This window comes from Leptonychotes weddellii, chromosome 5 (genome assembly GCF_054177405.1).
Source record: "Leptonychotes weddellii isolate Sample4059 chromosome 5, ASM5417740v2, whole genome shotgun sequence".
NCBI lineage: Eukaryota > Metazoa > Chordata > Mammalia > Carnivora > Phocidae > Leptonychotes > Leptonychotes weddellii.
In genome coordinates this window covers 143,977,109-143,998,513 of record NC_138373.1, presented here as the reverse complement: position 1 = coordinate 143,998,513, position 21,405 = coordinate 143,977,109, and the positions used below count along the sequence as shown (strand labels likewise).

At 43.3% G+C, this 21,405-nt stretch overlaps 2 protein-coding genes across 6 annotated transcripts in view; both read right to left on the bottom strand.

Annotated features, from left to right (window-relative positions):
• Positions 1-17,326, bottom strand: part of TXNRD1 (thioredoxin reductase 1) — a 67,145-nt gene extending 49,819 nt beyond the window's left edge. The window contains exon 1 of one of the 4 annotated variants that reach the window (XM_031035527.2): positions 17,084-17,326. The gene's annotated coding sequence lies outside the window, so the exon portion shown is untranslated. Of the gene's footprint in view, positions 1-15,681; positions 15,800-17,083 lie in introns of those variants that run through there. The other 3 variants (XM_031035529.2, XM_031035531.2, XM_081822330.1) reach the window with 3 other exon arrangements.
• On the bottom strand, positions 4,089-13,200 carry EID3 (EP300 interacting inhibitor of differentiation 3). Of its 2 annotated transcripts, XM_031035533.2 has the most exons (2): positions 5,166-13,200; positions 4,089-5,075 (listed from the first exon to the last, which is right to left on the bottom strand). In XM_031035533.2, the coding sequence occupies exons 1-2, from the start codon at positions 5,575-5,577 to the stop codon at positions 4,465-4,467; spliced, it is 1,023 nt and encodes a 340-aa protein (XP_030891393.2). In that variant the 5' UTR covers positions 5,578-13,200; the 3' UTR covers positions 4,089-4,464. The 2 variants fall into 2 exon arrangements, with proteins under 2 accessions (XP_030891393.2, XP_006740286.2); XM_006740223.3 differs by having other exon boundaries at positions 4,089-6,871.
• Positions 17,327-21,405: the final 4,079 nt, after the last annotated feature.

Genomic DNA, 21,405 nt, shown 5'->3' with positions numbered 1-21,405 from the left:
CGTTGTACTTCACCAGCCTTCACAGTGGCTAGTAGGAAAAATCTCTTTAGGTTACTAACTCTCCCCTTCCTAAAGAAGGGAAATTGCATGGTCAAAAAGCTCCTGCAGAGTTCAACAGATTCCCCTGCACCTCCCTGCACCACACCTCACCCGAAATGCCCTCTTCCCATCAAATCCTGATACAGTACATAAACCATTATGTTAAATTATTTTTATTCAATGTACACAAACACATCCCTTCCAAAGCATTCCTTTAGGGCTGGGGGACGGGGGGGGGGGGGGGGTTCTTTTATCAACATTCTAAGACTCCAATACAATGCCCGTTTCTTCCATTAGGTCTCCCTAAAGTTCCCGAACATTCTCCTTTTGTTCCTTGGCACTCCATTAACACATTACCATATCCTTATACGAAGGAGGCAGAGGGAGACTTCACCACAGTAGTAAATGTGAAGACAGACTTAAGAAGTTGCACTGGCAGCTTTGATAATGGAGGAATACAGGTGGCCTCCAAAAACTGAACCAGGCAAGAAAACAGATTCTCCCCTCAGAGCCTCAGCAGAACCAGCCCTGCTGAAACCTTGATTTTAGCCCAGAGAAACAGATTTGAGACTTTCAACCTCTAGAGCTGTAAAATAGTACATTTCTGTTGGTTTAAGCCACGAAAAGTTTGGCAATTTGTTAGAGCAACAAAAGGACACCAATACACACTCTGAAATATAAATTCCATGAGAGGTGGTCAATTTTCTGCCCACCACTTTTTCCCCAGTGCCTACAGCAGTGTCTGGTACAGCAAGCACTCAAGCAATTGTTGAGTAAATTAACAAGTGCCAATTCCAATTGCTTGCTAACAGAGTCTGCCAAACAAAGGCAAAAGCATGAGGAAATCATATCCTGACTTAAAGTGCACGAACCATGACAGAGATGTCACCACTGAAGGAGGTGGCAGCACAGAATTTCTGACCCTGAGAGTGAGGCACTAACATGCGTGCCCACAACGAGCCAGACACTGTGCTAGATGCTTTATATATATGATCCCATTTGATCCTCACAACAGTCTTCCCAGCAAATGTCATTTCCATCTCATAAATGAGGTCCTTAGAGACGAAGAAATTTGCCCAATGTGTCAAGAATCGAACCCAGGAGTAAATGATTACAAAGCTCCTGCTTTTCTCACAATACCATACCTAGTAACTCACATTTCAAAGAACAGTTGACCCTTGGAACATCATGGGTTTGAAACGTAATCCACTTAACACAAATTTTTTTCAATAAATATGCTACTATAAACATATTTTCTCTTCCTTATGATTTTTAAATTTTATTTATTGATTGAGAGAGAGAGTGCACTCGTAAGAGAGAACAGGGGATGAGCATAGGGGGAGGGAGAGAATCTCAAGCCAACTCAGCGCTGGGCGCAAGCCTGACAAAGAGCTCAATCTCACAACCCTGAGATCATGACCTGAGCCAAAATTAAGAGTCTGACGCTTAACCAACCAAGCCACCCAGGCGCCCCATTCCTTATGATTTTAATATTTTTTCTCTAGCTTCCTTTATGGTAAGAATATAGTATATAATACATATACAAAATAGGTTTCAATTGACTCTTTATGTTCATGGTAAGGCTTCTGGTCAACAGCAGGCTATTAAGTTTGGGGAGAGTCAAAAGTTACACTGAATTTTTGACTGTGCAGCAGGGATGGTGTCCCTAACCCCGACTGTTCAAGAGTCAACTGTACTTGTCACATAGATTTTCTAATTTTATCCTTATTGTAAACTTAAGAGACGGGTATTATTCCCACTTAGCAAGTCAAAAACCAAAGGTTGAAAGGTTTAATAACTTGCCCAAAGTCTCTAGGATGTTATTCAGGATTTGATGCCAGGTGCTTTGATCAGAAAAGTGGTTCTGTTACACAATAAAGTTCTAGTTAAAAATTTTTCTGCAATATTCTTCTAAAATTCAAATGATTTTACTAAACCTGTGAAATTTAAGCCACTCTCATATTACTAGAAAAACAGTACATCTGCAGGTTGGCTCATAACCTATCTCTGTAATTGTCTATCGGTCAATTCTTTTTTCTTCAAAGTAAGCAGTCACTTTAATTTCAAAGTGATGAGGCAACTGAGGTGTCACAATAACCAGTAAAAATACAGACAAGTGGTCATGATTTATATGTTAAAAGCTATAACTTTAGGGCGCCTGGGTGGCTCAGTCAGTTAAACATCTGCCTTTGGCTCAGGTCATGATCCCAGGGTCCTGGGATTGAGTCCCACCATCGGGCTCCCTGCTCAGTGGGGAATCTGCTTCTCCCTCCCCCTTTGCTCCTCCTCCCCACTCGTTCTCTCTCTCTCTCAAATAAATAAAAATCTTTAAAAAAAATTTTAAAAAGCTACAACTTTAGGGAAGGCCCCCAAAACTACCATCCCCCTAAACCTGTACATGCTCTATTAATGCTTTTAGTCAAGTCTCCAATACTCTCAGTAAAGAGACAGGCACTTAACAGAACCATCTGGTGATGAGTAAAAAAGGGAGGCAGGATCCTGTTGCTACTAAGAAATTATTTTCCTCTAATGGCAAATCTCTGGAAAACCCAGGAACTTGGTTGGGAAAGACAGGCTAAAGTGAGGATCAGCAAGACCAAATGATACTCCCATGACTGCTAAATAAATCAAAGAGTGGTAGACACCAGGAGGGTTAGTATTCCTTCACATGAAAATGGGGAAGGAATGGCTACTTCAGAAAACAACTTAACATTCATGAGAAATTTCTATTTTGGCTAAAAACCTCAACTATTACTGAAGAAACTTCTCCACCATATACATTAAGATTACTCCTGTCAATCTTGATGTCATTTATTTAGTCTTTGGACTTTCCTTCCCTGTACCACACTAGACTTAGAAGGAAAGTTTATTGTTACTTCTATGCAAAACAGATACTTATCCATTTGCCAAATCATGCCTAATGGCAAAATCTACTACTACCAAAGATTAAGTTCCTATAGGGATCAAGAAAAGCAGCCTACAGGCGCCTGGCTGGCTACACACTCAATACAGCATGCAACTCTTGATCTCTGGGTCCTGAGTTTGAGCCCCACATAGGGAATGGAGCCTATTTAAAAAAAAAAAAAAAGAAGAAAGAAAAGCAGCTTATTTAGGCATGCTCTATACCTTCAAAACTGTTTTCTTAAAGACCCAAATTTTTGGCATAACCTCAAAATAAGGTTGTAATTTATAACCTTAAAACAACTGCAAGCAACAAAAAGAAAAAAAAGCTTTTATGGTTAAGTAAAGAACATTTAGGTAAGTTAATTACATATCTCAGTATAAAGAGAGATCATTTCCAGGCATTGAAAGCCTGAATAAGAAACACAAAATTGAACTGGGAATATTCAAGGCTGTTACATAATGAAACACCACTGATTCTGAAGGTCACTCTGTGCACTAGCAGAAATTACAAAAGTGTTTGGACACTAGAGGCTAGAGAAGAAATCAACCAACTAGATAAAGACTATAACTGGTTTTGTGTTTGAAATAATCTGACAAAAGTATCGTCTACCTCTGAGGATACTAATAGATAAGGTAATTCAGTTTTTGCCCAGTTTAACATTCAAATGGAAGTTTTAAAAAAAAAAATCTCACGATTCTCTGGTGCCATAACTTCTCACAATTCCATGTATTTGGCCTCCATATTCCCCTGGCCAGAATCCCTTTCCTATCTTTGACCAAACCCTACTCACCTTTCAGCATGCACTTAATTGATGCCTCCCCTAATAAAAGTAGAACGTCTCTACAGTAGATAAGTCTAATCACAGAAGAAATTATTTAGAATATGGATACCCACTCATTAATCTTACTTAGTCCTCCTTGCAATGAAGCATGACATCTGGATTTTTTTTACAGTATTAACATTGCTTATTCACTGCCCTACGGATAAAGTCTTTCTTGACCATTTTTTTTCCCTCACTCTTCCCCCAACCTTTTTTTACAGTATTAACATTGCTTATTCACTGCCCTACGGATAAAGTCTTTCTTGACCATTTTTTTTCCCCCACTCTTCCCCCAAACTTGTCAGGAGCCCCATTTGTCAGGAGCCCCATACAGGTTCCCTGTAACAGAGAAAGCAATGCACTATCACAGAGCATCACAAAACTGATTTTTTTATAAATTATCAAATGCCTCTTATGAAATTCAGAGCTGATTTTTATTGATAAAGTCTTAAAGGGCATTCAAAAAAATCTTCCCACAACATGCCAGTGAATAATTTTTAATTACAGAAGATCGTGACAACGTTATAAACTACCAAAAAAAAAGAAAATACACTGCACAGTAAAACAATTTCTGGTGTTTTTGAAAATACTTTTTCACTTTACATGAAATACAATTATTTGCTTCTGCTTGATTTTACTCTCCATTTTGAGATACTTTAGAAAAGCCACAAAATGCATCCTATACTAAGAACAAAAATTCCTAGTATGAGTTTGTGATCATGGCCTCTGAAATTTCAAAAGTTGCCACAATATTTTTCCAGTCCTGTAAACTCAAAGATATAACTCCTTGTTTCCTGCCATGAGAACTGGGATCATTTCCCTCACCCACTTGGTTAATATTAATCGGCTCTAATATCGGCAGCCTGTCTTGGTCAAGCCTTATTCTCGCAAAACCATCCCTTATAATGAAAGAAACATAAAATATATTCTCCACAGTACGAGAAAAAGAGTTTGGATCAATCACAAACTCAAAATAGGACACGGGAGTATCAGGATACTTTCGAAAGTAAGTTTGCAACAATCCCAAGATTCTTTCTACTTCTTTTTCTGTTGCTTCTTGATTATTACTCATGTCCAACTTCCTCAGTTTTGTAGGCATATCCCCATTTTCTTCCATTTTGTGAGCTTTTTTGTGGTGTTCAAGTCGGGGTTTTGGTGCAGGTTTGGATTTGAATGAACCAAAAATAAAGTGGAATGTTTCAGCTTGCAATATCCAGGATGTTGCTTCCTTCTGTACGGTCTCCCAGAAGAAAAGAGCTGTATTATCATCACAGCCACTCAATTCATCATGTTCATCATCTTCCATCCAGTCTAGACCCACAAATATAAACAGAAAGTCACAAAACGCTACTTGATTAAAAAAGCTCATATCACAGTTTAGTTGCTTTGCTTTTTCTTTACCCAAATCAGAAGCCAAAACAAGAAACTGGGCATCGAGAGCTGCTTCTCTTGTTCGGCTCACTTCATCAAACAGGACATCGGCTTCTTCGAGAGCCTCGGTTAACGAGTCGCTCGCGGGGTTCACAATGTCATCACGGTTCTGCTGGACGTTATGGATGAGCTGCCGGTACTGCTTGCGGATTTTCCGGCATTTCTCCTCGTCATCCGTAAGACCTAGGAGGTGGGGGTCTAGGTCGGCCTCCCCACAGCTGAGGTCGTCAGAGCAGCCATCAGCCCCCACCACCACTTCCACCTTCATCGGTTCTTCCCCATCATCCGCCTGCTTCACAGAGTACGCACTAGCAGCGATGGTCCCCACTGGCTCCTCTCCTTTCTCTACGCCTCTCCCCAGGGAACCTTTCTCAGCAGACATTTCGGCAACCAGCGCACTCAGTGGACACTCAGCTAACGGCCTTCGCAACGTTTCCGACAACAGCGGAAATTGAAGGCGGTCTGTCAAAGCTGAGGATGTCCGCCCATGCGCACTGGCCCGCCCCCAGCTCGCTCCACCTCCCGGCGGCCCCGCCCCGCGGAGCCCAGACCCAGCGCGTTCGCACCCACCTCCCTGCGGCGCACAGAATGCGCGCAATAATGGGTCCCCTCTCCATGTTGGAATAATACCTGCTCAAGTGATAGCTATTATTTATTTTAGCAGTTACTGACAGTGTCATCTAGCTTTCTAAGAAATACCTGGAAAACCTTACGCCAAAATTGGGGGGGGGGGGGTTGGGCGCCAAAGGTCCTGCGCTTTAAAACATTTGCCATCACATACTGCAGTTAGGTCAACCTATGTTTTTCGTTCTTACTATGATTAAAAGGTAGGGTCTCTGGGGTTCTGTTTTTTGAAAACTAAATCTGGCTACGTTGTAAACTGCCCATAAAGCCAAGCATCGCGAGTTGCAGAACGTCCACCACAAATAGGTGGAATTCTCAGGGTTCATTTGCTAGGTGGCTATTTGGACTACATTCTTCATTATACAAATGCATATCAGGTTAATTACCTTCACGGACCCTCAAAAGCCAGACCCCTTCCAACCAACGGAAGAGGCAGACGCCAGGCAAGTGTCTGAGCTAGCGCAGGGGCAAAGGTGGGGGGAATGTCGGGCATTACCCAAGTGACCTTCGGTTCCCCACCACCCAAGGGTGGAAGAATAAAGTGGGTACAGTCTCTGCAAAAGAGCGGTTTATCTGGAAGCTTGCCAAAAGCTAAAGGCCACAAACTCTGAATGGAGATCAATCTCAACCCTTAAAGGTGATTAGAGAAGATTTTAAACACAATCCGATACAAAGATATGAAAGTGAATGCTGTAAATCAATTGACTACATTGGAAAATTCACCCACTAGTTCACTGGAAATTCACGTACAGTTGGGAGAAAGGGCTTAGCTCATCAGTTTCGCAAGGAGCAAAGTATATACAACAATAAGGAATACATTTTGTTTTTAAAGAGAACAAAAAAAGTGCACTCTCAACCCACAAGATCAAAAGCTTTTCACTTCAACACGTGCCCCTTTGCGGGGGGGGGGGGGGGGGGGCACACCACAGACGGAACACCACACTGTGCCACCTGTCAATTCAGGTTTCAAGGCACCAAGGAAGTAAATTAGCCTTACATTCCTTCCTATGAATCTAGACTAGTTCATTTTTCCTTGTCTTTAGCAGAAAGTTTCTTGCAAATGCATGAACAGCACAACCTAGTATTAAATTTCTCTAAACTATTTATATTACTCTTAATCCACCACAATTTTCTTTTTTTTTTTTTTTTAAGATTATTTATTTATTTGAGAGAGAGAGAGGAGCAGAGGGAGAGGGACAAGCAGACTCCACGCTGAGCCCCATGCAGGGCCCACAACCCTGAGATCACAACCTGAGCCAAAATCAAGAGTTGGAAGCTCAAATGACTGAGCCACCCAGGTGCCCCCCACCATAATTTTCTTAAGTAGAGGTATAATTCAGGGGAAAAAATATGCTTTTTCCAAAAACACTAGGCATTATGGTTATTCATGCATATATATTACCCTGCTATATTAGACTGAACTTCTCTAAAGCAAGAATCTGGTGTTAAATCTTCCAAGCAAAGCTGTTTTCACAAGGATACATTTGAGTATGCACATTGGAATGTATAAATGAATGTAGATGAGAAACTTTGTTCCAGTACCTACTACAAGTTATTTGGCAAAAAAGATTAATTTCACAAATTAGTGGGGAAAAAACAGATCCAACAAACTGAAAATAAAAGCTGACTGCTTTTCAGAAAGTCAACCTTAACTCTTCTCTGAAATAAAGAAAAAGCAAGAGAAAAACAAAGGTGGGCTCCAGTATCACCAAACAGCCATATTTTCCTCCCCAAGTCTGGCCAATTACCTTAGATGAAAACACCCAGTTAATTCCAAGTTCCAAAACTAAAAATGTTTCCTTTTATAGTTAACCATATTCTTGAGAGCTTCTGATATCCTTTTCAAATACAATAAAAGCAATTTATAAGGGAACTCCAAAAAATAAGCCAACCTTCCCACCCTAAGGTGCCTATTTTCTGCTGTCTCAGAGGAGGGAAAACAGGCAGATACCAATTTGCTCTATACAGAGCCTTTCATCTAAGAATTTCAAAATGGCTTAGAAAAATAAATAAATTCTCCCAACCTACTTAGAAAGTATTACTAATACCATTTACAGGGATTTCTCAGGAGATAACAGCCCACACAACTTGCTCGGAGCAACAGAACACATCAAGGCAAGCATCATATTATTAAGTACTGATTTCCAGTACTGAATTCATTCATTCTATGCTAGCTAGATCCCTGTCCCTAAGAACCTTGGTAACATGTAACTTAGATCATCCTCAGAAAGTCATACTTGCATTATATTCTGCCTTTTTTTTTTTAAAGATTTTATTTATTTTTTTGACAGAGACATAGCGAGAGCAGGAACACAAGCAGGGGGAGCGGGAGAGGGAGAAGCAGGCTGCCCGCAGAGCAGGGAGCCCGATGTGGGACTCGATCCCAGGACCCTGGGATCATGACCTGAGCCGAAGGCAGACACTTAACGACTGAGCCACCCAGGCGTCCTATATTCTGCCTTTTTAACTCTGCCTTTAGAGCACAAGGTTTAAATGTTGCTACAAACTAAAAATCTCGAGTCTAACAATTTTCCTTCATCATTTAAAAAATGGATTTCTATACTTGTGAATCCTGTAATCACTAAATAGCGATTTTCTACCCTGAAGTCCAATTACTCATAATAATTATATAAATGCAGCTTAAAAAGACAGAACAGCAATAACTAATTCAGTTATGCTGGTAGGGGGAGGAGTAAGATGGCGGAGGAGTAGGAGACCTAAATTTCATCTGGTCCCAGGAATTCAGCTAGATAGGCATCAAACCCTTCTGAACACCTACAAACTCAACAGGAGATCGAAGAAAAGAATAGCAGCAACTCTCTGAACAGTTACGCTGGTAAACTTCTCTATGGATTGTAACAGCAAAAGTGCACTAGTACTTCAAAGACATCACTGAAGTCTACCATCCTCATTCAGTAAGGCTAGTTCAGGCAACCACGACACACAGCTTGGCCTCCAAGATAATTCAGCTATTCTCCTCCCCCTTTTCCTCTTTCAGGAGTAGCTGCCAAGAACTACATTTCCTTTCTTCTTTTCTTCAGTTCCTTTCTTCCCTACATTTCCTTTCTTCTTTTCTTCAGTTTTTTTTAAATTTTATTTTCCAGTCCCTTTGCTGCAAGTTCAAACTCATTCATTCCCAGCTCTTAGGCTCTCTCCCACAACCCCCATCTCACAAACATGAGATGGGTGTCACAGTTTAAAGCCCTCTCTATGGCCAAATAAAAAAAGAACTCACCTAGGGTCCGTGGGGTTTTTACTGCAGGATTAATCTATAACAAATGGGCACAGAAGAGGCCTCTAAGCCATAGCCAGGGGCTAATCAGGTTTGAATCCCGCACTCTAGGAGATATGCTTATCCTGCTATTAGCTACCTCCCTGAACTTTTCTGTTCCTTCTTTCACAGCAGTTTTCTCTCCCCTCATTCTGCCAGGGTATCTATTTAACACTTAGCTGAGAAGAGTCTTACTGATAAAAGTGCTAGTTTGATTTGTTGGAGTAGCAGGATGTTAGGTATATTTTCTCTTTCATCTTAATTTCCTTTAAGGTTATGTTTGTGTGTATGTTTTTGCTTTGGTTAGTGTTTTAACATTTAAGGTAAACTTTGCCATGATCAAGGCAGATACATATTTTTTTAAATAACCATGGACAGGGGAAGGAGGCAAACCTGGGTTCCAATCTTGACCTATTATTAGTTATTAGGGTTCTCTTAGGTAGGTCGCTTAACTGCTCAGCCTCCGGTTTCCTCATCTGAAATGTGGGAATACTACTACTTACACACCATCAAGCTACTCTAAGTACTGAACGAGAATTACGTGACAGATCTAATAATATTTTCAATTATTGAGTCCTTAGTAAGTCTAAATCAACCCAAAGATAGCAAATGTTTATTAATAAACATTAGAAACTAAACCGAAAAAAGTATACAAACCAGTAGCCTCACTCTTGCATGTTGTTTTATGACAGAAAAATATTTTAAAGGTTAAATCCATAAGGAGCAATACAGGAATATATCCCCTATAACTAATACTGGTGAAAAGAAATTTGCCATATAATGCAATTTAAAAACCTACTAAGGTTTCAACTAATGGAAGTGTATATAGTACTTTGAAGAGGTAAAACTCTGTACTAGATAATCTGAAGCAGGGTCTATGAAGAGTCTGAGGTTCTCATGAGTGGTTCCTTGGATTTCAGCACATTCTTTAAAAAACAACAACAACACAGTATCTAAAAGGGGCTTCAAATAACTGTTCTATTCAAATAACATGGCTTTATTGTTAGTTAAGTAAAAGACAAAATGACAGTCAAGTCCCACAAAATAATGTGGACTCAAGCATTCAAATCCCTTGGAGTACATAAAGCCTCCACCCTCTTTGTGATCCGTCTTACACTTCACTGACACCAGAAAACCCAGTGCCGGCTGACTTACCAAGCCTCAAGAACTAACATAAACAAGGGTGTGAGTTGAGAATAGAACCTTTCAAGTTACGAGAGCAATTACCAACTCTTTTAGGACACACCTCAGAAGTCAGCAATGACCAGGAGCATCATTTTGATAGACTATGGGGAGGAAGGTACTGGATATGTGGTTTTTAAGGTGCCAGCCTTGCAGGAACTCACTCTGAAAGCCTGGGCTCAAATCAAAACTAGTGCTGTATTAGTTTTCATTGATTTTCTTCAGAGTCTGAGTTTCCTCCTTTGTAAAATGAGTCTATTGGATGTCTTCTCTGCCACACAGAGTGGTTGTCACTCTTTATAAAAAATCATATACAAACATTTGTTGACAAATACATCTTTAAATATATACATTGGCCCTGCAGATTTGTGTTACAGAGAGCAAAGACAGCGCCTAGCCCAAAGCTGAGAACACAGGTACTCAATAAATAGTAGCTAAATAAATGTAATGTGACTTCCTTCTCAAATGACCTGGACACACCTGCATAAGACAATGCTGCTGTCATACAGCTCTTTAAAACTGGGAACTGTGTATATGCTGCTTAGAATCTCTCCAGAATATCTTAGGGGTTGGTCTCAGATAGAGCAGTCTACCCTACAAAATCAGACAGCTTGTAGCTAAATACCTCACTCGAAGTGAGTCTCCTCTGGCCCTACCATCATCCATTCATTCAACAAATACTGAATGCAAACTAGGTGTTAAAACACACACACACATACACACAAGATACAAAAATAAATCATTTTTGTCCTAAAGGAACACATAATTTAGTAGGCACAAAGGAATGCAGTTCCTCTCAGCAAGCATTTAATGAATGAATGCCATTTGCCAGAGCTATGCTAGAAATACCAAGATTTGCATGGGTTCAGGCCTGAATCATGAGCACACATTCACAATGGGGAGATCAGGCATGTATCCCAATAGCTGTAACACAAAGTCAAGTGCCAGCTAGTATGAGTACAACACCATGAACTTCACAGACAGGCCTGGATTCCATTCCTGGTTCTGCCATTTAACTAGCTGTGTAATCTAGCCATGTTCCTTACATTCCCAAGGCCTCCATTGTCTCATCTGTAAAACTAGATAATACCCCCTTCTGCACAGGACTACTGTGAGAATTTAATCACCTAGGTATCACAGCATTTAGAATCTAATGTATAGCAGAGATTCAATAAATGGTAGTTACTATCATTAATAGGTATGCTCTTTTAAATATTTGCTGAACTCTAATTAATATAGACATGGGATCCTAGGCACAAAGAATAAAACTCACTCTGCACTTTTGATAGTAAGCCAAAAAATTTTATTTGGCAGGATTCCTCCTTTTCCAGAGATAAGAATTCATGAGAAAGAACAGGCAAATCTGGCCTTGTACTCTTAACACAGGTAGGCAGTTGGAAAAGTCAGTTTGAGCAGGAAGATAAGTCAGAAACTGGAATAAAGAGCTGAACAACGGAGGGAAATTTTAGGGACTCTAGCTGCAACGGTAGTCCCACTTCCGGTAGGTAAGGGAGCAGAGCAAGAGATAACCAGAAAAGCAGGTGGGCGCCAGGCCCTGGAGAAAACAGAATACCTAGCTAAGGAATGTGCTATGTACCCTGCATGCAGAGCTGGGGGCAGGGAAGGAGCAACCAGAAGATGCCTTGAACATCCAGTCCAGATGGAATGGAAGGGGAGGGAGATCAAAAGTGTGAGGCCTGTTAGAGAGACTGCTGAAGCGGTTTAGGCAAGAGGAAATGAGGACCTGGAACAGCCCCAGCAAAAGTTAATAGAGGCAGTGGGCATGTAAGTCAGGCCCTAGCAAGTGAATAGACAGGAGAGGCCAGAAGCAATCTGAAGCCAGGACCAGCAGAATAGTGAAAGAATAGATGAAGAGCAGAAAGGAGGTTTGTGTTGTCACTTAGTTCAAGTGGGAGGAAGAGACATGGAGTCTCAACATGGATTCACAACTACTAAAAATTTTACTACATATATCAGCCCCAGAGAAATTTATTTGCAGTCCTAACAATCCAGGCCTCTTTTAAATCTCATTAGTCCTTACCCTTTACCTTCTTAGGTCAGCCAGAGTCTGTTCACTTCCCTCATCTTCAAAGCAGTCCTCCCATCCCCCTCAGGCCTTAACCTTCTCTCGGCCAAAGTGGGTACACCCCTAATCTCCCCAGAAGGATGTCAGGGGGAAGAATCAAAAGAAATAAAGTTTTCTGCCAATTTTGGTAGAGTATTAAGAAAGGAAGGGGATGGCTGGAGAGTTATTAAATTACCAATCATTTCCCGATGTTTATTCGGTTAAGAGTCTGGTTTCTGGCTTGAAAGTCAGGCTTGAGGGGGGAGACCTGCCTTTGTTTTAGTGGCTACCCACACAGCCATGGATCATGGGGCCTGAGCTTCACAGCAACAAGATCACACCTGAGCTCTGCCCACAACTGGCATCCAGGTGAATTATGGAGACAATCAGGCACTGCTTTATGCCTGGCATCTCTCCTACTATTGCCTTGAAGAAATTAAGCCCCCTGTTGCTGGCTTTAGTGTTATCTCCCAAGACCATTATCTCAAACTACTAGTCTTAATTATGTCCTGCACTCAGTAATGCCAATAAATACTTTTCCATTCACTTCCCTTATCCTCTCAATTCACCGAATTCTAATTATTTAGCAACCAATCTTGACCAAACTACCTTATACATTAAAGTAAGTCTCAAATGTGATATTTATCCTAAGAATTACCTGAGGGACTGTGCTTAAAATAAATTAAAAGGCAGATCCTAGCCCCTTCCAGAGGGTTTACTTAAGACCTCAGGTAAGGGGCGCCTAGGTGGCTCAGTCATTAAGTGTCTGCCTTCGACTCAGGTCATGATCCCAGGGTCCTGGGATCGAGCCCCGCATGGAGCCCCGCATCGGGTTCCCTGCTCCGCGGGAAGCCTGCTTCTCCCTCTCCCACTCCCCCTGCTTGTGTTCCCTCTCTCGCTGTGCCTCTTTCTGTCAAATAAATAAATAAAATCTTTATAAAAAAAAAAAAAAAGGGGGGCACCTGGGTGGCTCAGTCGGTTAAGCCTCTGCCTTCGGCTCAGGTCATGATCCCAGGGTCCTGGGATCGAGCCCCGCATCGGGTTCCCTGCTCGGTGGGAAGCCTGCTTCTCTCTCTCCCGCTCCCCCTGCTTGTGTTCCCTCTCTCGCTGTGTCTCTCTCTGTCAAATAAATAAATAAAATCTTTAAAAAAATAAAAAAATAAAAAAAATTTAAAAAAGACCTCAGGTAAAGCCCAGGCATGTACCTTTAACAAGCACTCCAGGGGATTCTGTGCAGGTGGCCCATACACTGCTTTTTTGAAATACACTTCCTTAAAGCAAGGTAGGCGTTGCTGATGCTCCAGCTACTGTGTTTACTGAGGGGAAAGGGAGACAAAGGAAGAATCAAGAGGAGAAAGGAAAAGCAGGCATTTTGAAGAGCTCCCTCTCCCCTATTTATGTTGCAATTAAAGTATAAAATCTTAACCTTTTTTTTAAGGTGTGGACTTTAGGATTATAACACTAATCCTATAAACACTTAATTCTTCACTAAATAAATGCCTTCCTCCACTCTAACCCAACGTTCCCTAAAGATTTTCAAAACCCATCATTTAGCCCCAAATGTGGGCAACAGTTGGCTGGAAAGTCACAAACATTTCAAATCAGTAGTCTTTACTTCCATGTGTCTCCTTCCATTTCTTACTACTCATTAGAAAGCAAAAATAAATGATACAAAATAGAGTGGTAAGCTTACTTAAAAGAGATGTGCTAAATATTTTTTTTTATTTTAATTATGACTTGGGGATATACTTTTCAATCTTGGCACTGCACCTCACTAAATGTCTGAAATTAACTACGATCATATGGACTGAAAACATCAGATCATACCAATAAAGTGGATTCAAAGCTTATAAAAACAGTGATTCATTTTACTCCCACTGATGCTAAAACCAGAACCATCTGTATAAAGGTCAAATGCCCCTAAAACTTTTTAAGTGTAAATTTATGACACAGGTAGAGAAAACAGAACAATGAGACAGAAAGTAATATTAATAGACCTTTGTCTCAGGGGCGCCTGGGTGGCTCAGTTGTTAAGCGTCTGCCTTCGGCTCAGGTCATGATCCCAGGGTCCTGGGGTCGAGCCCCGCGTCAGGCTCCCTGCTCCGCGGGAAGCCTGCTTCTCCCTCTCCCACTTCCCCTGCTTGTATTCCCTCTCTGGCTGTCTTTCTCTGTCAAATAAATAAAAAACCCTAAAAAAAAAAAAATAGACCTTTGTCTCATCTTACTTGCAAACTAAAGGTCTGACTAATACAATACACTTTAAATCACACTAAAAGCCTTTTTATCCTTTGTTTCCCATTAAGTTGCTATTTGTTTTTGAAGCCTATCTGCATTTCCTATTCCATTACCCATTCTTCAAAAATGGCAAATAAGATTCTCTTAGAAGAAAAGGTAGCAAATAAAAATGCAAATTAATTTTCTTCCTCATATGCACATATCTAAGTAGATTTTTACATTTAACGGAGGCCTCAGGTTTACTTCTAAGAAGGCAATGTTCCAGTATGAGTTCCATTTCTTAAAAATTACATGGATACAAACAGATAAGGACAAAAAAGATCATCAGCAAAAATTAAAGCAAATGTATCAAGGTGATGAGATTATGAGGCTTTCTAACCTGGTAGCCAACCACACCCGGTCTGTGTTGGGTATCCTCCTAAACATTCACCCCGCCTCCAAGCATTTTGCCAGTACCATAGCCAGACCCATCCACCCGACCCCACGGTGCACGGTCCTAAGGGAGGGGTGCCATCACGCTTGCCACCAGCCAAAGGAAAGGTTTCTTTCTCTCCTTTCCCTCCACCCAACTGTTAACTCTGGGCCAGAAGAGATACCTGAAGGGAAATGAACTCACTCCTGAAGCTTGCAGATTGCTCTCCCCAGAGCCTGGGGCTCCTGGGTTTCCCTCCCAGAGAATTAAAGAGAAAGATGATAGGGATGGACGAAGATATGCATTTCCTGATCCCCTTTTCTCAGTACTTCTCCAAAAAACTCACTTTCAGCAGTTTACACTGCTGCTGGATAATTTTAAGTTATCTAGATTGATTAGGAGGGGCTAAGGAAGGCAAAGTAGGAGGAAACACATCTTCTGAACACGTGTTTTAAAAGATGAAAAGTTACATATTCCCTACCAAGCTCCCGAGTTCTGAATTTACCCGCCGACTCATCAATTTCCATCGACACGTGAGCTGGCCCCTGTGCGCTTCTTTGTCGTTTTTAAGGACATGCTCCGTGTGGAGGTCCGTTCACATCCACCCCGGCCTTGAAGAGAGGGCCGCGAGCACGGCGGGCTCGACCAGCTCATTCCCAGGGCAGGCGGGTAAAGAACGTTAATGTCCCCCACCTACCCTCAGGGTTGGACCATGGCCGCCTATCTTTCGCCGCTTCACGAACACCAAGGGCACGTCGGTTTCCGAGGTCAGCTGCGAGAGCGCTCTCTCCAAGCCCCTGGCGTCCTCTGCGGCACAAAAGCAGAGAGGGGCGCGGGTCAGGCCCGCCGACCCGGCCGCGGCGGGAAGTGCGCGGCAGGGGCGGGGCTTCCGCGTCTCCAACCACGCGGCCGGGGGAAAGCCCGCACGCCGCCCCCGCCGGCCGCCGCCCCTCCGCCCTCCCGCCCGGCCCCCCGCACACCGGCGCGCGCTGGCCGCGGCGCCTCCGGCCGGCTCCGGACGCCGGAGAGCCGGCCGCGCTCAAGTACTGGCCGCCTCGCGGGAGCAGCCGCTCCGGATCCTGGTCAACCCCCAATGCACACGGCCTCGCACAGGAGACAGGCAGCTCCGCTTCTATAAAACGCCTCCCGATGTAATCTGCCTTTGAACTCTGCATCTATACAGAATGCCAAAAGCCAGCTTCCCAGATTTAACCACGAGGCAAAATTAGGAACACTCTGCCCTCTTAGGGTGCTTTCATTTCAGAACCTTGAAGCCATACAGTAACACCCTGCTTGACAGACCGGGAGCTAATGGCCCAATTTTACAAACGGGTGAACTCAGATAGGTAGTGAGTCACTGATGGAATTAAAAATAGACTCCAGTTACTCTAACATCATCAGGCCCATTCATGAGGCAGAAATCACACCGACACTCAGAAGTGCGGCTAACAATAATGGCAGCTAGCACTTCTTCGGTGCTTTGCACGTATCGACACTTCATCTCCACAACTGCTCATTTGAAGGAGGTCCCAGCGGGTCCACTTCACCCGAGTTCAACTGGCTAGAAAGTCCACAGCAGAGCCATGGCTCGAACCCAGGCGGGGCCGTGCACCCTTCTTCACCGCCACCCAGTACTGCCCGATACAGCGAGACACGCGCTGGGTGCCCTCGCAAGCTGTCCCGGTTCAGAGGCTGGGGCAAGTCACGTGATTCTGAGCCTCGGTTTCCCCAACTGTAAATAGGGAGATACAGACGATTTGCCAGCTCAGGATTTCCGGGGATTAAATGATGCGAACATTTCTTAAGAGCCCTTTTTAAATCGTTATACTCCCTCGTTATACTCGAGGATCTGTCAATCTACTTGTCACATTATCATCCACGTTCCGATACTCGTGCAGTAGGGAACCATACAAACACTCATTTTTTTTCCACCTTTCTGCACACTGTCTCTACAGAGAGCTAGCGGAAGGAAGCCACCAGCCGACCGGGGCCGGCCTGTCTCACCTACCCCAGGCTAAGCTTTCACCGACCCACGCGCAACAATAACGCGGCCAAGAAGCTCACCGCCTTAGAAAAGCTTCACCCCCACTCAGACACACCTCAGAACGTCTCCCCTTTCCGCGATCCAAAGCGCACCTGGCAGGCGGCTGCCCCCGTCCCCGGCCTCACAGCCCAGGGGCTCGGAGCTCTGCCCGGTTTCCGTGAACCCACCGCTGGCGTGAACCCGAGCGCCGGGGCACCAGGCTCTTCCCGCGGGCGGCCCCCGCCTTCCGCTCCGAGGCGCTGCGGACTACTGGGGAGCGAGGCGAAAGGGTGGCGGGCTCCCCGCGGCCACCAGAAGCCACGCCCTGCTCGGGCGGGTCGCCAGAGTCAGAATGACAAAGCAGAAATCCACTCCCGTGCAGCCCTGCCGACTACGCCGACGGGCTTAGCGCAGTGGGACCTCCTAATTGGGTGACACCACATCCTCTTCCTGCTCATAGCGCCCCCAACCCGAGAAAAGAGCAAAAACAATGTGAGCAATGTTTGGAACCAGAACCCAAAAGAAGAGTGTTTTAACGAAACAAAACTGGACTATGCCCTAAGGCAGTGACTCCGGAACTTTGCTGCCCATTGTAATCACGAGAGGCCCTTTAAAAATACTGACGCCTCGTTCCCACTCCCAGACATTCTGAGGTAATAGGTATTGGGTGCGACCTGGGCATCTGAGGTTGTTGTTGTTGTTGTTTTTTAATTCCCTGGGTGATTCTAGTGAACAGCAAAGTTTGGGACCCATTGCCCTAAGGTAATAGATTAGTCAGTCTGGCAATTCTCTAAAGGAAATTATCAGGCTTTTAAAAGAAACATCTAACTCATGCCAGGTAATCCTGAAAAGTGACGAATTCTCACCAGCACATAACTTCCCCTATATCCTTCCTCCTTAACCCACTCAGGTTTTGGTTTGTTGTGTTTGTTTTAGGGAAAACAGTATATTTGACTCCAGCCATGCCAAACCACCTGCAGCTGCCTGAGTAAGCCATGCTCTCTCATACTTCCTGCTCTTACTCATATTCTTACTCAGCACCTTGCATCAGTAGGTAGCTACGAATATTTACTGAATTAATAAATGAGTGAATGAATGTCTCTCCCACTTCTTTGTCTGGATACTGGCCCCCTGAAGCACGCTGGGGTGAAGGACTGTTGGTTTCTTAAGGTTCCAAAGCACAAGTTAGAGGCTTGGTATATAGCCTCTCAGCTTCTGAACACGCGTGCACTTGTGCAAACATATACACACACAGCATACATAAATGGTCACTCTCCGTGCCGGTTGATTGTATGCCTAAGTGCACACCTCACCTCTTCTGGGATCCTTCGAACAGAGTATGGGTCTAGCACAGGTGTTCAGGAAACAATGTGATTTAAGGAGCAAAGGATGAATAATGAGAGGGCAAGAAAGCTAGGACTCCAAGGTAGAAAACATTTCCTCCTGGCTGCTGGGCCCAGCTCTGTTAACCGTTTTATATGCATTAGCTCATTTAATCTACACAATAATGACCCATGAATCAGGGTCATAAACTCCTCATTCCTAAAATATATAGAAACTACAGCTTCCTTCAAAGGTATGTCTCAAGATAGAGAGGGACTGTAAAATCATTTAACTGGAAATAATGCACTAAAAGCAAGTGATAAGGATTGATTTCTATGAGCCTCATACGACAGGTCAGAGTTGTCATAGTTCATATCTTCTAACAGCATATCAAAAAAGGCATTTTAACTTCACAATGTTCTTAAGTGAGCAAATTATAGCACAAATACCCAGAGTAGCTCCATGTAGTTTTTTTAAGTTAAAAAAAATCACCATTTTTAAAAACCGTCACTTTTCTTTCAAACCTTTCTTGCTGCAGTTAAGGGCCCAGATGCCTTACCCTTGCCACAAAATACAGAGAACTCCTTAGTTATACTTAAGTTTCTGGGTAGTGGAAAAAGGGCTTCATCTCCCACCATTTCTCATCATGCAGCATTTGTTCTAGACATAACTCTAACATCTCTTGACTGAGTTCATGTTATTCCGGCTGCCTAAAATAAGCTTCCCTCCCTAAGGCCTACTCCTTCAAAGCTCATCTGAAATGTCATGTCCTCTGGGAGGCCTTCCCTGATTCCCACCCAATGTTGATAGCTCCTTCCCTATTCTGGGACCCCAAATACCTAAGAATAATTATAAATCATGTAAATCCAAGAGGGCTGTGGGAAGGCAAACCCTTGTTTGATTTATTTAGTCTTCCCAGAACCCGCTATATATAGTAAATTACTCAGGAAAGGCTGGAAAAGACCCTCGATGTTCCTGACTCTCCTATAAGCACACTATAAGCAGCTCTACGCAGGTATTTGAGCGAGGGTCCTATCGCATTAAACTACTAGTCCTCCTACAATAAGTTTCTCTCACACACACATACACCACACTGAGCTAGAACAATCTTTCCGACCCTCAAATCTTTTCTGCTCAAAACTTGTAGGACCCGCAAAATAAAGTCCAAACTCCTCAATTGTACTGACTTGGCAAGGCCCACCCTTGTTAAACCTAGCTGTCCACATATTCTGTACCCTACTTATACAGCAAAACATTGCTGCAGAAAATACAGAAATTAAAAGTGATTTCACTTCAAAGTCAAGATTGCAACCTTCAATGTGTCCCCAAAGCTGCCCAGCAATCCTTTGCGTCTCTGGTAGATTTGTTTTCCTAGTTTCCAAAGTCAATATTTCATACTTAATCCTCTTTTCTCAAACCTTTAATACACCTACACCTTGCCGTTAACTCATGACCTGCTTTCTACTTTAAGTAAATAGAATTGATTGCCTGATTGATTGTTCTGTCTAGAACTCCCTCCCATTTTCCTCTCAATCACCAAGCTGCCATATTCTCTACCTTCACCCCTGTTTTTTTTTTTTTTTAAAGACTTTATTTATTTATTTGAGACAGAGAGAATGAGAGAGAGAGCACATGAGAGGGGGGAGGGTCAGAGGCAGAAGCAGGCTCCCTGCCGAGCAGGGAGCCCGATGCGGGACTCGATCCCGGGACTCCAGGATCATGACCCGAGCCGAAGGCAGTCGCTTAACCAACTGAGCCACCCAGGCGCCCCTTCACCCCTGTTTTAATGAAGGCCAACTTCTCCACTTGTGTACAGATTCTCGTTTCTTCCTGCCTTCTCCATCTTCAATAACTTCACTCCTGAAATTAGTCTCCCTCTCTGGTATCATCAGTTTCTTGTTCTCTGCCTGATCATTCCATCATCATATATACTGTAGCTTTCCCATTAAAAAAAAAAAAAAGCCTCCCATGATCCCATGTGCCCAGTCCCCATAGTTACCACCCCATTTCATTGTTCCCCTTCACGGGGTCGGAGGGGGGGGAGAAACTGGTTTCATTTGTTTGTTTGTTTGTTTTTAAAGATTTTTTTTATTTATTTGAGAGAGAGAGAGAGAGACAGTGAGAGAGGGAACACAAGCAGGGGGAGTGGGAGAGGGAGAAGCAGGCTCCCCGCTGAGCAGGGAGCCTGATGCGGGGCTCGATCACAGGACCCTGGGATCATGACCCAAGCCGATGGCAGACACTTAATGACTGAGCCACCCAGGTGCCCCTGAAAAAAACTGAAAGAATTCTTTGTACCCTGAAAAAGAAGTAGGGTACAGAAGTCAGGAAAGATCTAAGAATATGGCAGTTGAGCAGACACCAGAGTGAAAGGAGGGAGCAAGATTTAAGAGGGGATGGAAATCTTTCTAAGTAGAGGAAACAGGAAGTACAAAGTCCTAAGCTGGGAGCCTGCTTGACTTGTCCAAAGCTCTGCCAGGGAAGCAGTGTGCCTAAGGCTCAGTGAACAAGAAAGAAAGTGGTAGATAATGAAGCCAGAGGAGTAGCCAGGGGTCAGAACCCAAAGGCCATAGGACTTTGGATTTCATTCTAAATGTGATAAGAAGCCAAAGTGTCACAAGAGAGGACAGGGAAATAATCTATTTTGTATCTTAAAAGGATTGTTCTGCTGTGTGGAGAATAGACTAAGGCAGGTAGGGACTTGGAATGGAGAAGCACAGACCAGCTAGGAAGTTGCTGTGGTGGTCCAAGCTAGAGATGATGAAGGCTTGGATTAGGGGGTGAGAAGAGATATTTGAAGGTAAAGCTCATAAATTTTGCAGGTGGGTGAAATGAGGGACATAAAAGAAGGAGAAGACTCAGTGATGACTCTATAGAGTTTTAGCCTTGGCAGCTGGGTAAATGGGGTTTGGGACAAATCCACAGTGTGGTTTGAGAGACCTGTTGTTATCCAAATGGAGATGCTGAGTAGACAGCTGGTATGCAAATCTGGAGTTCAGGGAGGAAGTGAGAACTAGAAATAAGAATCCGGGAGTCAAATATAAAAGATATTTAATGCCATATATATTAGCCAGG